The sequence below is a fragment of the Cervus elaphus genome, chromosome 16 (genome assembly GCF_910594005.1).
Source record: "Cervus elaphus chromosome 16, mCerEla1.1, whole genome shotgun sequence".
Taxonomy (NCBI): domain Eukaryota; kingdom Metazoa; phylum Chordata; class Mammalia; order Artiodactyla; family Cervidae; genus Cervus; species Cervus elaphus.
The window spans coordinates 33,698,172-33,712,557 of record NC_057830.1 but is presented as its reverse complement, the minus strand read 5'-3'; the positions used below and the strand labels follow the sequence as shown (position 1 = coordinate 33,712,557).

Below are 14,386 nucleotides of genomic sequence, written 5' to 3'. Positions count from 1 at the left end.
CTTGAACAGTTACCTGTATGCCAATGTTTACCACAGCACTATTCAACAGCCAAAAGGTGGAAACCCAAGTGTCTATCAGATAAATGTAGAAAAAAAAAGTTGTGTAGGCATATAATGGAATATTACCCACTCATAAAAAGGAATGAAGTTCTGATATATACTACAACATGGCTGAACTTTGAAAACTTTATGCTAAATGAAATAAGCCAGACACAGGACAAATATTGTACGATTTCACTTTTATAAAATGCTGAGAATAGGCAAATTCATAAATATAGAAGTAGATTAAGATTACCAGGCACTGGGGGGAAGAGGGGGAAAAGGACTCACTGCTTAATGGTTACTGAGAGTGATGAAAAGGTTTAAAAAAAGATAGAGATGATGGTTGCACATCACTGTGAATGTAATTAATGCCACTGAATTATATGCTTAAGGTAAAAATGTTCAATTTCATATTATATTTTACCACAGTTTATAAAAATCAATAATGTAATATACCAAAACTCACTGAACTGTACACTTTACATTGGTAAACTGTATGATATGTGAAGTATATCTCAATAAAAGTGTTTAATAAAAAATTAAGAATCAGTAACTCGGCTTAAATGCTCTTTAAGTTCCCTTCCATGTCTAAATTCTGTCATTCTTTTTTCTAAGGTCTGAGAATATGTTATTTTCCTAAATTTAAAATCTAGGAAACCTCCAATTATGTCCCAAACCTTGGGTGCGGCTTAACATTTCCATAGAACAGAGCCTGGAACACAGTGCTAGATAAGTGTTCGTTATTGGTGTTGACATGATTATTATCAGCCTCCTTTTCTTCAGAAGAGTCCTACTGAGGCAAGCATGATAAGGATACTTAAGAATTAACAGACACAGAGAAGGTAAGTGATTTTCCCAATAAATGGTCCAGCCAAGAATGAGAGTGTTGGGATCTGAATACACACCAGCCAAGCTCCAGAGCCTGGGCTGATTCCACTAGTTCCTCCCCAGAACTGCTAGGCACACAGGTCTGATCACTTTTCTGCACACTAGGAATGAAATGGTACCATCATTTTTAGCTTGTACTTTTTCCTATGCTGACACATGGACAAGGCATGTCAAAGCACTTTGAAAATGGGGAATCCTAGTCAAATATTAGATATTTTTTAGGAAGTCAGCTTCATAAATTTATGTTTTTGACAGCCTCAACTGAAGTTAAGGTACTAGTTAGAGAAATTATCATTGTACTTTCTTTTGTGAAGTCAAAGCCTTCAAGACAGTACTCAGAATTCAATAAATAGCTTTTACTATGTAGATCAACAAAGTTATAAGGTGAATGGGAACAGCAGCCAAGGACAGGCCAAGGTTAGATACCTCACATGCCAACTGAATCAAGACCTTGGTTTCATTAGCTCTGAGCCGTTGAACATTTCATATTATGCTTAGCAGGAAAGTATGACAATATTACTTTGATTTTTTGTTGATCCCGCTTAATTTCTGCATCCAGTTGCTTCCTTTTTTCGTTTTCTTCCCGAAGTCTTTTTTGCAGCTGTACCTTTTGATATTTCATGTGATCTACATTCTGCTCTAGTTCATTAGCACGTTTCTCATTTTGGATTGACAGTGATGCCAATTTCTTACTATTCTGATGCTTCTTCTGTAAGACCTGGATCACATGGAATATTTAAAAATGAAAAAATGCATCTGTCATATCCTTCCAGTAAACTTAAAACTTTCCATTTAATTATGCATGTTGGCATTTCTTCCTAGATTTTAATTTATTTTTGACAGTTTCACAACTGTTTTCTATACTTCTACTTTTACAATCAGAACTATCATAATTTTCACAAGATGTAAAGAATGATGAGCCTTCCTGGTGCTGGCAGCCAAACAGAACAAAACCAACATCACTGTTTTTTTTTTTTTAGTGTTTTAATTTAAAAATACTTTACGTACACAATAAAAATTAAAACAATACAAAACTGAACTTATATTTAAAAAGACTCTTATCTCAGATGCCTAATCTACCTGTCCTGCTTCCTGAAACAAAATTACCAATTTCTTAAGTATTCTCTGAGAAATAATTTATACACATATAACTTTACGTATATATATTCTAGGTAGACTATTCTCCACCTCCTTTTTTTTCTATATAATTTATCTTAGAGATCTTTTCACATAGATTTGTTCTTTCTATGTGACTGCATAGTATTCTATTGTACTTGTATTTAAAATCCAGCTATAGCCTAAATCATTAATCCCTGAGTTAAAATGATCAGAAATGATACCATTTTCCCAAACAGTAACCATTATAGTTACTATTTTAACTATCATAAATAAAGCTTTTCCTCTCTAGCAAAAGTTATCCATAGAGAACACTAAAAATCTGTGAACATCTGTGAAGTTTACTGTACTAATATAAAATACCAGTGTTTCAATTTAATCTTGATCAAACAAACATAGATTTGTATTATGTACTTTAGCATTGCACTAAGCACATCTCACATGAAATAAAGTTAAGGTGAGGTTATTTGTAAGTCATGCAGACTACAATAATTATTTCTTTTATCTTGGCAATAAACTGCTGGGAAAAAACACACATTTTGTTTTAATTAAATTAAGTATTCACAGACGCATTGTAGCTTAGGAGCAGGGCTATTCAAAGGGTGGTCTGTGGACCAGTACCACTCACAGACTGCTGTCAGCCTGCACCATGAAGGACATTATTAGATTCAGCTGATGGTGTTTCCATGCAAGACTTTTTTTGATGAGGGAAGCTGTGCTCCTAGTTACCTTTATCCTACTGCAGACCAATAACGAACAATCTGCAGTGGACTACTTTGAGCACTACTAGCTTGGATGCCACAGGACTCTGCAGTTTCCCAAGCCTGAATTTGGACCCTGGTTTTGTCACTTATTTTTGACAGTAATTGCAACATTGGAGCAAAAATGTTAATATTAGTACCATAGTGTCTTTTCCACATGATATTGAAAACATCAGTATAGGTACTGATAATCTTATTTAAGAGTGAGATAGGTTATCATTGTCTTTTGTGCTTATTCCACAGATGCTCAAATGTGGAATGTGCACTCTGTTAGATTAAAATATTAATACAGCATACAACACTATATATATCTAAAGGCAAAGAACACAGATTTCAGATTTTTTAATTAAAACAAATTTAAGTTTTAAAAACTAAAATAACTTCATTATAACAATAAAACAACCAGTATTTCAATATTTTTAAATGGTATGAAATGTTAGTGTACCGAAAACCACTTTTATCATCACAATTATATGACTATGAGTAAGTTATTTTATCTTCATAAACCGGTTTTCTTGTTTGTAAGTGTGTAAAAATACACACTTCAAAGGATTAAATAATTTTTAAATACTACATATAAAACATCTCATGTGTATAGAGTACTTTGTAGACACTTAACCATCACCCTTCTTCTTCTCCCTAGCACCATCCTTGTCATCTTGAGCATCCTCAGCTGTGCATGCATATGGCAAAGGCACAGAAATTTCTAAAACTAAATGGGAAACTTATTTCAGTCCTTGGCCTATTAGAGTTTCTTTTGAACTTAAGTAAGTTCTTTCCTTTCCTTATCAGTACTCTCAGCAGAAAAAATTACACAGCAAAAAACATGGAAAACAAAAAAGGCATGATAATTCACAAATACTATAAATAATCCTTCATGTAATCTTTTAATCTCAATCATAAAAATAATCTTTGCTAAATCCACAAATAAGGCTTAAGCTATAGGTTTCTATGGCAAATATAATAACCTCCATAGAAAAGTAATAATTTTGGCTATAACCTCCTTGGAAAAATAATAATTTTGGCTATATCAAGAAAACTGGGGAAAAACACAAACACGTGAAGACTAAACAATGTGCTACTAAGCAACCAATGGGTCAACAAAGAAAAGAATCAAAAATACCTTGAGACAAATGAAAATGGAAACACAACTGTCCAAAATCTATGGGACACAGCAAAAGCAGTTTTAAAAGGAAAGTGCACAGTGATACAGGCTTACATCAAGAAACAAGAAAATCTCAAATAAACAATCTTCTAACATTACACCTAAAGAAACTAGGAAAAGAAAAGCAACCAAAGCCCAGAATTAGTAGAAGAAAGAAAATAATAAAGATCAGAGCAAAAATAAATGAAATAGAGACTAAGAGAAAACAACAGAAAAGATCAATACTAAGAGCTGTTTCTTTGAAAAGATAAATAAAATTGACAAGTTAGCCAGGCTCAGCAAGAAAAAAAGAAATAAAATAGATTCAGAAATGAAAGAGAATTTGTTTCTGAATTTATATTATGATACCACAGAAATGCTTTTGAACTGTGGTGTGGAGAAGAGTCTTCAGAGTCCCTTGGACAGCAAGGAGATCCAACCAGTTCATCCTAAAGGCAATCGGTCCTGAATATTCATCGGAAGGCCTGATGCTGAAGCTGAAAGTCCAATACTGTGGCTACCTGATGCGAAGGACTGACTCATTGGAAAAGACTGATGCTGGGAAAGACTGAGGTGAGAGGAGAAGGGGACGATAGATGAGATGGTTGGATGGCATCACCGGCTCAATGGACATGCGTTTGAGTAAACGCAGGGAGTTGGTGCTGGACAGGGAGGCGTGGCGTGCTGCAGTCCATGGGGTTGCAGAGTCGGATACGACTGAGCAACTGAACTGACTGAACCACAGAAATACAAAGGATCGTAATGGACTATGATCAATAATTATAAACCAAAAAATTGGATAACCTAGAAGAAATGGATAAATTCCTAGATACCTACAATCTTCCAGGACTGAATCATGAAGAAATAGAGAATCTGAATAGGCTGATTACCACGAGACTGGTTCTTGCTGATTTTGAGTATAAGAATTCCTATCAGGGAGGGGGGATCGGGATGGGGAATGCATGTAAATCCATGGCTGATTCATGTCAATGTATGACAAAAACCACTACAATACTGTAAAGTAATTAGCCTCCAACTAATAAAAATAAATGAAAAAACAAAAAAAAAGAAAAAAAAGAATTACTATCAGTACTAAAAGTAAGGTATAAACCTACAAAATTATTAATTTCACAATAATCACAAAGGAAAATTCTTAATTGTTTTGTTCTACTAATGTTTTGTTAAAATGAGTGCTTTGTTATCTATCATAGCCTTAATTTAAATGGTTGAGAAATAAAAAAGAATTGACCCCAAGACTCTCTGAGGTGAATTGCTAAGGGAAAATATGTAGTCAGAAGGAAAGTGCCGAGTGTCAAGTCATGTTATTTTAACTTGGTGTTCACTTGAGAGCCTACTTTAAGTAAAAAGAACCTTTAATGGCAACATCCATATATTTGAGGTTAGCATTAAAAACTCCAGAAGGAGGGACTCTTGCTCTATTCACTTTTGCATCCTCATCTAGAATAGAACACTTATCTTGTTTAAAGAAAATAACTGTGCCACAGTTAAAAAAACAGACAACTAATGCACTGACGAGGTTAACTACAATTTCATTCTACCTAAAGTGGAAACAATATGAAAGCAAAAGATTATGAATCAAAAGAAACAGAAAAGGCATTTTAGCAAATTCACTATAAGCAGACTAACAAAACACTCTGACCATACCAAAAGCATGTGGGAATAACCTCATACACAGTAACTTTCTATAATGGAGTATTTCTCATAGAATAGAAGTTTTTAACTAGAGCTATATTTGAGGTTATAGCAAAGTCCAGCATTAGGAAGTTAAGAATAAGATGTAGTAGTACTCAGTTATTAACCTTTCTTAAACCAATCAGTTATAATTTCAGAAAACTATCTGAAAGTTATCATTGTTGAATGTCAAGAAAGTGCTATATACATACCAGATGTTTTATATATGATTATTTAATCATTAGTTAATCTTTTATCCCTCAGAAAATAACACTATTTCTGTGGTTATCTTCATTTATAATCATGTGGTTTTGATAAAAAGGTTAAAATACATTTCTTGAATGAAGAAATACACTATACAGACTAAAACTATGCAAACCCACCATACTGGAAAAGAAAACTTGCCTTCCAGTTCTTCTGGTAAAAACTGAATCCTACTTCTTTGCTAACTAGGTATAAGAATCCTCAAAAGCAGGAAGCCTTAAATAAGTTTTCTCAATTGCATTTTTTAAATTACCTGGACTCTTAGCTTAGCGGCATCCATCTTTCTACGGAATTCCTTCTGTAATTTTACCTTCAAAGCAACATCAGAAAGATCTTTGTTTTCCAGTTCCTGTAGCTGCTTTTGTGTTTCAGTTAATTCCACTTTTGCTTGTTCTGCTTCATGTTCAAGTTTTGTTACTTTCAGAGAATACTGCTTGCTTACGGACTTGGCATCATTGCCTTCATAATAATAATAATAATAATAATAGTAATAAAAATTATAAATTATGTTTAAAAACTAAGTAAAACACCAAAAACATAAAATTTCCCTACTCTTACAACGCTGGCCATGTAACTATTTAAGGCAAAGCATTAAAAACCCAGCTGTCCCTTCACAACCCAGTCAAACACAACTTGTCATCTGGCCTCTTAATAATTAGATCCTTAATCACTGTCCCCATCTGGTGCCATTAAATCTTCTCTCTGGTTCATCTTTTGTTCTGAATTTGCAGTTTACCTTTGCTGGCATCAAGCTCCAGTTAGAAAGGTATTTGGGGTGACTCTTTGGCCCCTGGCTTAATATAATTTGTCTTCCTACTACTCATAATCTATCTCTGAATTCTTTTTTTTCACTATTATGAAAATTCTTCAACATACCAAAAGTAGGGAAATAATCCTTATAATGAACCTCCATCACCCAGATTCAAGAGTTACCCAGATTTTACCACTGCTTTTTCATCTATGCCTTTTTTCTTAATTTACTTAAAAACTTTAAAACAATTCCAGATGTCATAACATCACCTATATATATTAATACTTCAATAAGCATTTATACAGAATATGGAAATAACAAAAAAGTCACTATCATACCTAGCAATATTAATACCTACCAGTCCCTATTCAGACTTCCCCAATGGTCTCAAAATGTCTTACAATTAGCCTATTTTTTTTTCAATTAGTCTATTTTAATCACAATCCAAACAAGGTCACAATACATCTTATTGTTTTGTTTCTTAGGAATCCTTTAATCTAGAGCTGGCTCCCTCTCCTTTTTCATCTCATTTGAACTTGTTAAAGATAAATTTTTTTGAAATGCTTTTCTTATGAATATTTAGAACATAGAGAAAAACAGAATATAAATATTGTTTCTGTATCTCTTTTCATTCTAAGCCCAGCTACTGACCCTGAAAACTTGGTTCTGATTTATTCTGAATAGTCAGCTAGCCCTGGACTAGCAAACCCATGACAGTGGGAAGTAAGAGTCTAGAGCTCATAGGAGGAATAATCATAGGGTCCAGTTGTTATACTGGTATACTGAAAGTCTCTTAATTTTAATAAAAGTTTATTAAATTTTAATAATTTAAAATCTCTGAATTTTAAAATTCTTTAACTTTTTAATAAAATCTTTTAATTTTTTTAAAATTTATTTTTTAAAGTAAAAAATTTTAATAAAAATCTTTTTAATTAAAATCTCAATTAATTAATTATAAATAAGTACATGTAATTGTCTTCTGGCCCTACAATTCTGATTCTGACTAACTTTAAAATATGACAATGTTTTAGTGACTCTAAGATCCCCAAAATTGTTTAACACACCAATATTTTCCGAACCACTAAGAAAAACTACAGTACCAATTACACCATGATAAAATGCTAAAATGCCACTGGTTTTTAAGATGCATTCTGATCTCAGAGATATTAAAATGTGAAAAAGTGTATATTAAAACTGATGAAATACAGTATAATTGTCATTGTTATTCATTTTGGCTGAAGTAGCAACTGTTTGGGGAAGTCTTCAGTGAAAGGGCTTTGAAAAGTAAGTACACATTGACCCTTCTGCTAAACACCATGTCTAAGGGTCTTCAGGAAGCTCCAAATTGTCCTCCATTCTAACGAGCAAGGAGAGAACCTTCTCAGTTTAAGTACAGATATCCTCTATTTTAAGGCAACCAGGATGGGTATACTAGGCTACATAAGTGTGCTTGCTAGATATCCTATGGTAGGATAACCTATCTGAAAGAAAATCATTTATTTTAGAGCAGTAAATACCCTCAAGTTCTATGCACACTACCCTGAAATCATGGGAATGCAGAAGCTATTTAAACCCCTAAACTGTTTCCTAGATTCACCTAAGAGAGGTGTTTTTGTTTTTTTTTTTTCCTAAGAGAGGCTTATTGGCATCGATCCTGCCTATGAGGAAGGAGCAGAGTCAAAATCAAACACGTGGAATAACTGGAGCTGGAAGGATGCACTGCCAGGAACAAGAAACGAAAATGCTTTGGACAGCATCTGTGTGTGTGTGTGTGTGTGTGTGTGCGTCTGTGTGTGCGTGTGTGCTCGCGTGCGCACATGTGCACTCCGTCGTGTCCGACTGTAGGGGAAAGGAAGTTGAGAAAGGAAGACTGACAGCTAGAAAGCAAGCTTGCAAGAAAGAGGAGGGAGAGGGAAGGCAAGTTTCTCCTTACTGGCAGAGGATCTGGTACCCACAATTTGTGTAGTCTGAGTGTGATTATAGTCCGGGGCTTGAAGAAGAGAAAGGTATTAATACTATTTCCTTCAGTTCCCCCAAGAGACCAGACAGTCATTCTGCATTGGAACTGGGGAAAAGAAATGTTAGTGGTCTATCCCTTCAATTCTTTACTGAATTTCAGAGTAGTCAAGATTTATACTTTGAGTATATTATTTGGGGGAAGCAAAAAAAACGAGTTGTGCATTTTAGAGCAAGCCTAATGGAGCTGGATGGTGAGGAAAGGGGATGGTATATACATCCAACCTGGTAGAATCTGAGGCTAAGGTGAGGAGCTGAAAGCCTGGCTCACTCAAGAGGACGGCTCTCAAGGACAAGTCCTTACATCTTCATAAAAACAAAAGTTATCTACAGTTAAAATACAAAGCTTGAAATTAATGTTAAAAACAAATTATTCAAGAAAATAAAGACCAATAATTTAAAATAGGTATTTACTAAAATGAGTTAGGAAAACATCTCAGACATCTTATTTCCAGATGCCAAGTATAATGTTTCTTTAAAAAGTGACAAAAAAAACATTAAGGGCCACAGAGATTCAGGACAAGACAGAGTTTACACTGGTTAAGAAGATTCATAGATGAAATAGAACACAATAAAGTTATTTTGATAATTAACCTCCACGTATTGGCTTTAGAGCCCACCCTGCTATACCAAATTCCAGACTGACGTGGATAGTCCTGAGCATCAGAAATTAAAGTAAATGTTACAACATCAGAAGCCCCTTTAGAAGCTTTTCTTTCTCATATAAGCTGGTTCACAAGATGCTATTACCTGTTTTAATTAATTCTTTAATCAGATCTTCCTTCATCTTGATGTTAATAGTAAGTTCTCTCATTTTTTGTTTAGCTTCAGTAAGTATGAGTTCTGAATTTCTTAATTTTTGCAAATTCAACTCTTGACTCTCCTGGAGACATTCGATCTTTAAATCTTCAAAATAAAAGAAACAAAGCTGAGAAATAAAACTGTCTGCTCAGAAACATTTAATAGAAGTAGAGTTTAAAAATAAAAAAAGCAGACGCAGAAGCAGTCTACAAGTACCAGAGGAAGGGACAGACAGAGAAGGAAAAAACATGGCAATTGTTATTTTAGTTTTCCAGCTTACAGTGAGTTCTCCTTTCCTTAAAACATATATATGCTCTAGTCATATCCTGCAGGTTCTGACACAGTTTCTCATTGCTCTTAGATATTCTGCAATTTGACTTTTTCTTTAATCTGAGCTACTTTAAAAAGCTATTAAATCTCCAGATGGGTAGAGGTTTTCATTTTTTTCCTACTAACTTGTAGTTTTACTGTAATCAGAGAATGCATTCTATCCCAGACTAATCAGAACATGGCCCCATACTGTTTGTTATATTCTGTCTTGTACCAGAATATAAATATAAATTACCTCACTGTTTTAGTTCACCTGAGACTTTTTTCATAGTGAGACTTCCTCAGTGAAGGAGTTGGTGCACTGATTTGCATTCGGGCCTAAGTTTCTTACCTGGTTGTAGACCAGTAACAAACGGTTCAAGGATGGGGACTATAGCACTTATCTACACTACCATACACTTTAAAATCTATTCTCGTTTCATGTTTTAATATTATATGCATAGGCTCTTAAAGAGATGCTATTTTCACAGTGTAGGACTTATTTATCATGTTATTTATATTCTCTGTACTCTGTGTTTTCACCACTCTTACCAAGAGAAATGAGCTAAAATCTCCTCATACAGTTTTTGCAACATAAACATCTTTTATGTCATTTTTTAATGCATAAAATTCTCATCAGTTGTGAACATTACAAGCAACTGCTAGACTAAGTTGGCTCTAATGCCATATACATCACTAATGGTAGGCATGGGTGCCAGTGAAGCAGTGAAGAAACACCCAATAAATTACTTAAGATGGATTTTAAAGAAGGCAAGAGTGCGAAGTCAAACTCAAGTTTGAATATAAAATCCCCATTCTGAGAGATTTAGCCCATAACTCTACCTAGAATTAACTGGTGAAAAAGCTTTACTAAGGAGTAAAAAATAACAGAAAATCAGAGCACAGAGCAGAGGACAGAAAGGAAAAGCCAGGAGAGCCTCCAGATCAAGCTTCTGTCTCTGAGAATCCCTAGATGCTTCTTAAATTATTGCTTGAAGGAAAAGAGAACTGTCTTATAAATATTAGATCTAAAGTACTCGAGAGAGTCTGTGTACCTTCATTCTCCAATCCTGACTTCTGCGTTTGATCCTGAATATCATTCAATTCAACAAGTGAACAAACAGAGCCTGGCTTCTGAATCCATGAGCCACTTCTACGTCTAAAAAAGGAAAAGACAAGGACCAAAGGTAACTTGTCTGTCAGTCATTTTTAATCTGCCCTCAAATTAGTTTTCCCCCAAATTACTCTTTAAATTATGGCTTACATAAAATAAATGGAATTTACTAATATTTCACCAAGTAAAGAGATACCCCCCACCATGTTGGACCCAGTGGAAAATTCATCATGTTTTTTGCCACCGTGGAAGCAGAATTAAGAAATCCAAAATAATTTTCTCTGAAAATTAAACTCCAATCACAATAAACATTCTAAAAACACAATTATTTTACAGTTGTTAGACTGACGTGTTCAAATACTGGTTTCGTAACACATTAGTTGACAGTACATGTAGCAAAAACCACTTAACTCTTCTACTAAAATTTTTTTAATATAAAAAACTCCCTATTTCTGTATATGTTTATTGTATCATGTAATTATGCTTATTAAATCAGTCAATATTAATATATACACTAACATACCTAATTTCTGATTTCTCTTGGCCTTCTGACTCTTCATCATCACTGTTATCAGAAAATTGGCACTGGAGGACTTCATCCTGTTCTTCTAAGTGACCCAGCAGCATTTGACTTCGTGTTCGAAATCCCGTAACTAGTCGATCCAGAGAGTATACAGAAGGACTTGTGTGGACCTTACAAGTGATTCCCCCACCCAACAACAAAAAAAAAAGTGATTTTTTAAAGTGTCTATTTTTATCATATTGCTCAAAATGTGTTTTCTAAGAGGTTGAGACAGGTACTCTTAAAAGAGCCAATCACTGAAAACATACATTTCCCTCCCCCCACTGCCTACAAGAGAGTCAACTCATTTCACAATACTATTGTGTCTCATGGATATACACTTCTTTCAGAATCTATACAGTTCTTCCTTTTATAGAAAGCTCTTCTAGTTTCAGTTATAGAGTCAGGGAAAAATAGCACTCAAAAATGAAACCAAAAAAGAGGCATGAGTGGAAACATCCCAGCTCCTGAACACAGCTCAGGCACTCCCCGGCCCACATGAAGCCCACACACAGTGTAACGGCTCCAGCGCTGCCCTGCCCCCAGCCTCCCCCCGTGCTGACCACCTGGAGAATCGCAGTGTTGCTAGGATCTGCCATTCCCCCCTGATCCAAATCCCGCCACATGAAGAAATCCAGAACCAGTGCCACTCACTCTGCCAGGGTAAGACATTCCTGATTTGGAAATTCCAAAGCATAGACTCAGGCGTCATATGTGGTAGTCAGGGATAGCTGATTAATGCCCTAGTGACATACTTAATATGTATCATGGGATAAGGAGATTTTCATGGACTGCCTGCAAACTTTCTATATTATAACATGCTTCTTTGGGCCTTAAGTTCTCAAAAATTCACCTTGGAAAACAACAATGAATTAGAAATTGCCTTTATTTTCATTTTTGTTACCAAATGTTTCCTTTCTAACCATGTCTCTATAAGTGAAAGTGTTAGTTATTCAGTCATGTCTGACTCTTTGTGACCCCATGGACTATAGCCCACCAGGCTCTCCTGTCCATGGAATTCTCCAGGCAAGAATACTGGAGTGGGTTTGCCCGTCCCTTCTCCAGGGATCTTCGTGACCCAAGGATCAAACCCGGGCCTCCTGCATTGCAGGCAGATTCTTTACCATCTGAGACACCTATCTGTCTCTATAACCAAACCTCAAGGCAATTTATCCAAAAAGGTAAACAATAAGATCTCAGAGGAGGCATTCAATTTATTAATACAAATTATTATGTTATTAAAATTACAACATATAGTAAAAATGTATATACCATACAGTGTTCAAGATTCAGTTGATGTAGGTTTCTTACACATCCCCTCCCAGAAAAGCCTATCTGATACTGGATATTCCTTAATACCTGATTTTTGTGCCTCCACTGCTGGTCACCTAATAAGGCCATGTGTCACATCAGCACCATGATGAATGGGGGTAAAGTTTTCTAGGTGGCCTCCCAATTCTGGGATATGGGGGAGGGCAAGGGAGTTTATTTACAGAAGAACCAACTCAAGAAGTATTTATCTAACAAGCACATGGTACCAAGCATGGCCATCTGCATTATAACCAATAGAATTCAAGGTTTCTCTCTGCTGGGGGTGTGGGAAGGGGGCTGAGGAGGGGTTTATTTCAGGAGCAAATAAAACTTTTTGTTTAGAATCAAGTTTTGTTCTCTAGGATTTCAACTGGCTTTCAAATGTTCTTTTTACAAAGAAAATCAAAATGACCCAGCTTAATCATGAAACAGGCTTTGCCACAATGAGTAAAAAATTCAGAAAATTAATTCCTTAGCAGTCACGCCACACAAAAGAATGGTTAACCTCTTCTGGCTCATAAAGCCTTCTATAATCTGTCCCCTTGCTACCTAAGTGTTGGATCCTGCTTTCTTTAGTTGCTTCTGCACTTCCTGCTCCCCAAAGACTATGCTTGCATTTTCAGCCATACCCTAAGTAACACTGGTCATAATGTAAATACTCAATAAGCTGGGTAATAATTCAGATAATTGAGGTGTATCCAACTAGAAAACAATTTTTTTATTCGAATTGTGTTTTCTGAGAATTACACAGCAACAGGACTGGACAGAACTTTAAAGATTACAGTTCAACTCATCCCAGGTTTAACTCTTCTCTGTAATACTGCAAATTATCATTTAGCCTCTGCTTAAACAAATTCACTGCGGGGACCCTATTAAGCCCTGAGACCTCTAGTATTATTTTGATAGTTTTCACTAATAAATCCCTCTTTATATTCCCTTAGCACTGCTTTTCACTGGTCCTATTTCTAGAGACAAAGTCTAACAATAATGATAAGCCTTCAAACATCTAAACACAGTCATTATGTCCCCTATAATTCAGACTAAATCTAGAGTTACTTCAAGATTTTCCCCAAGGTCCTATAGCAACTTGGTTGTTTTCCAAAAATAATCTAATTTGACTTAAGGTGTTATACCCAGACTTGAACGTAATATTCTCAGTCATCATACATTAAGATAATCTCTTCTCACTAGTGATGCATTTGATTTTGTTTCATTAGATGTGCTGCAACTCATTTACCATAGATTGTGGCTTTCACATATTTAATTTTGTAGTTGAATTTGAAAGTTCCACAAAGGTTCATGAGATGCAATTTGTCATTTTGCTACTATGAAGTTGCAATGTTTTGCTGGAATGAGTGTTTGGTTGGCAAGGGAACCTGCCAAGAGAACCTCTGTAGACACATCTCACACAGTTCTGCTTCATCATGAGCAACCATGTATGCAAAAAAGTGATTAAAAAGCAAAATTAATTATTTGGGGGGGAGGAAATTGCCATTGTGTGAAAGATAAAATCTTAGTGAAAAGTAAAAAGCAGCTGACTTCAGTGTAAGGGATTTAATGCACAAGAATTCTGTGACTCAATAAAAATGTAATTCATTCAGGAAAAAGAAAAGAT

The 14,386-nt window shown here is 35.1% G+C and overlaps 1 protein-coding gene across 8 annotated transcripts in view; it reads right to left on the bottom strand.

Annotated features, from left to right (window-relative positions):
• Positions 1–14,386, bottom strand: part of KIF27 (kinesin family member 27) — an 82,029-nt gene that overhangs the window by 32,992 nt on the left and 34,651 nt on the right. For 6 of the 8 annotated variants that reach the window (XM_043927188.1, XM_043927185.1, XM_043927190.1 and 3 more), the window contains 5 exons: positions 11,422–11,612; positions 10,840–10,943; positions 9,425–9,580; positions 6,161–6,366; positions 1,451–1,648 (listed from right to left, as the gene is read on the bottom strand). In XM_043927188.1, coding sequence (XP_043783123.1) covers positions 1,451–1,648; positions 6,161–6,366; positions 9,425–9,580; positions 10,840–10,943; positions 11,422–11,612 — 855 coding nt within the window. The remainder of the gene's footprint in view (positions 1–1,450; positions 1,649–6,160; positions 6,367–9,424; positions 9,581–10,839; positions 10,944–11,421; positions 11,613–14,386) is intronic. The other 2 variants (XM_043927189.1, XM_043927192.1) reach the window with 1 other exon arrangement.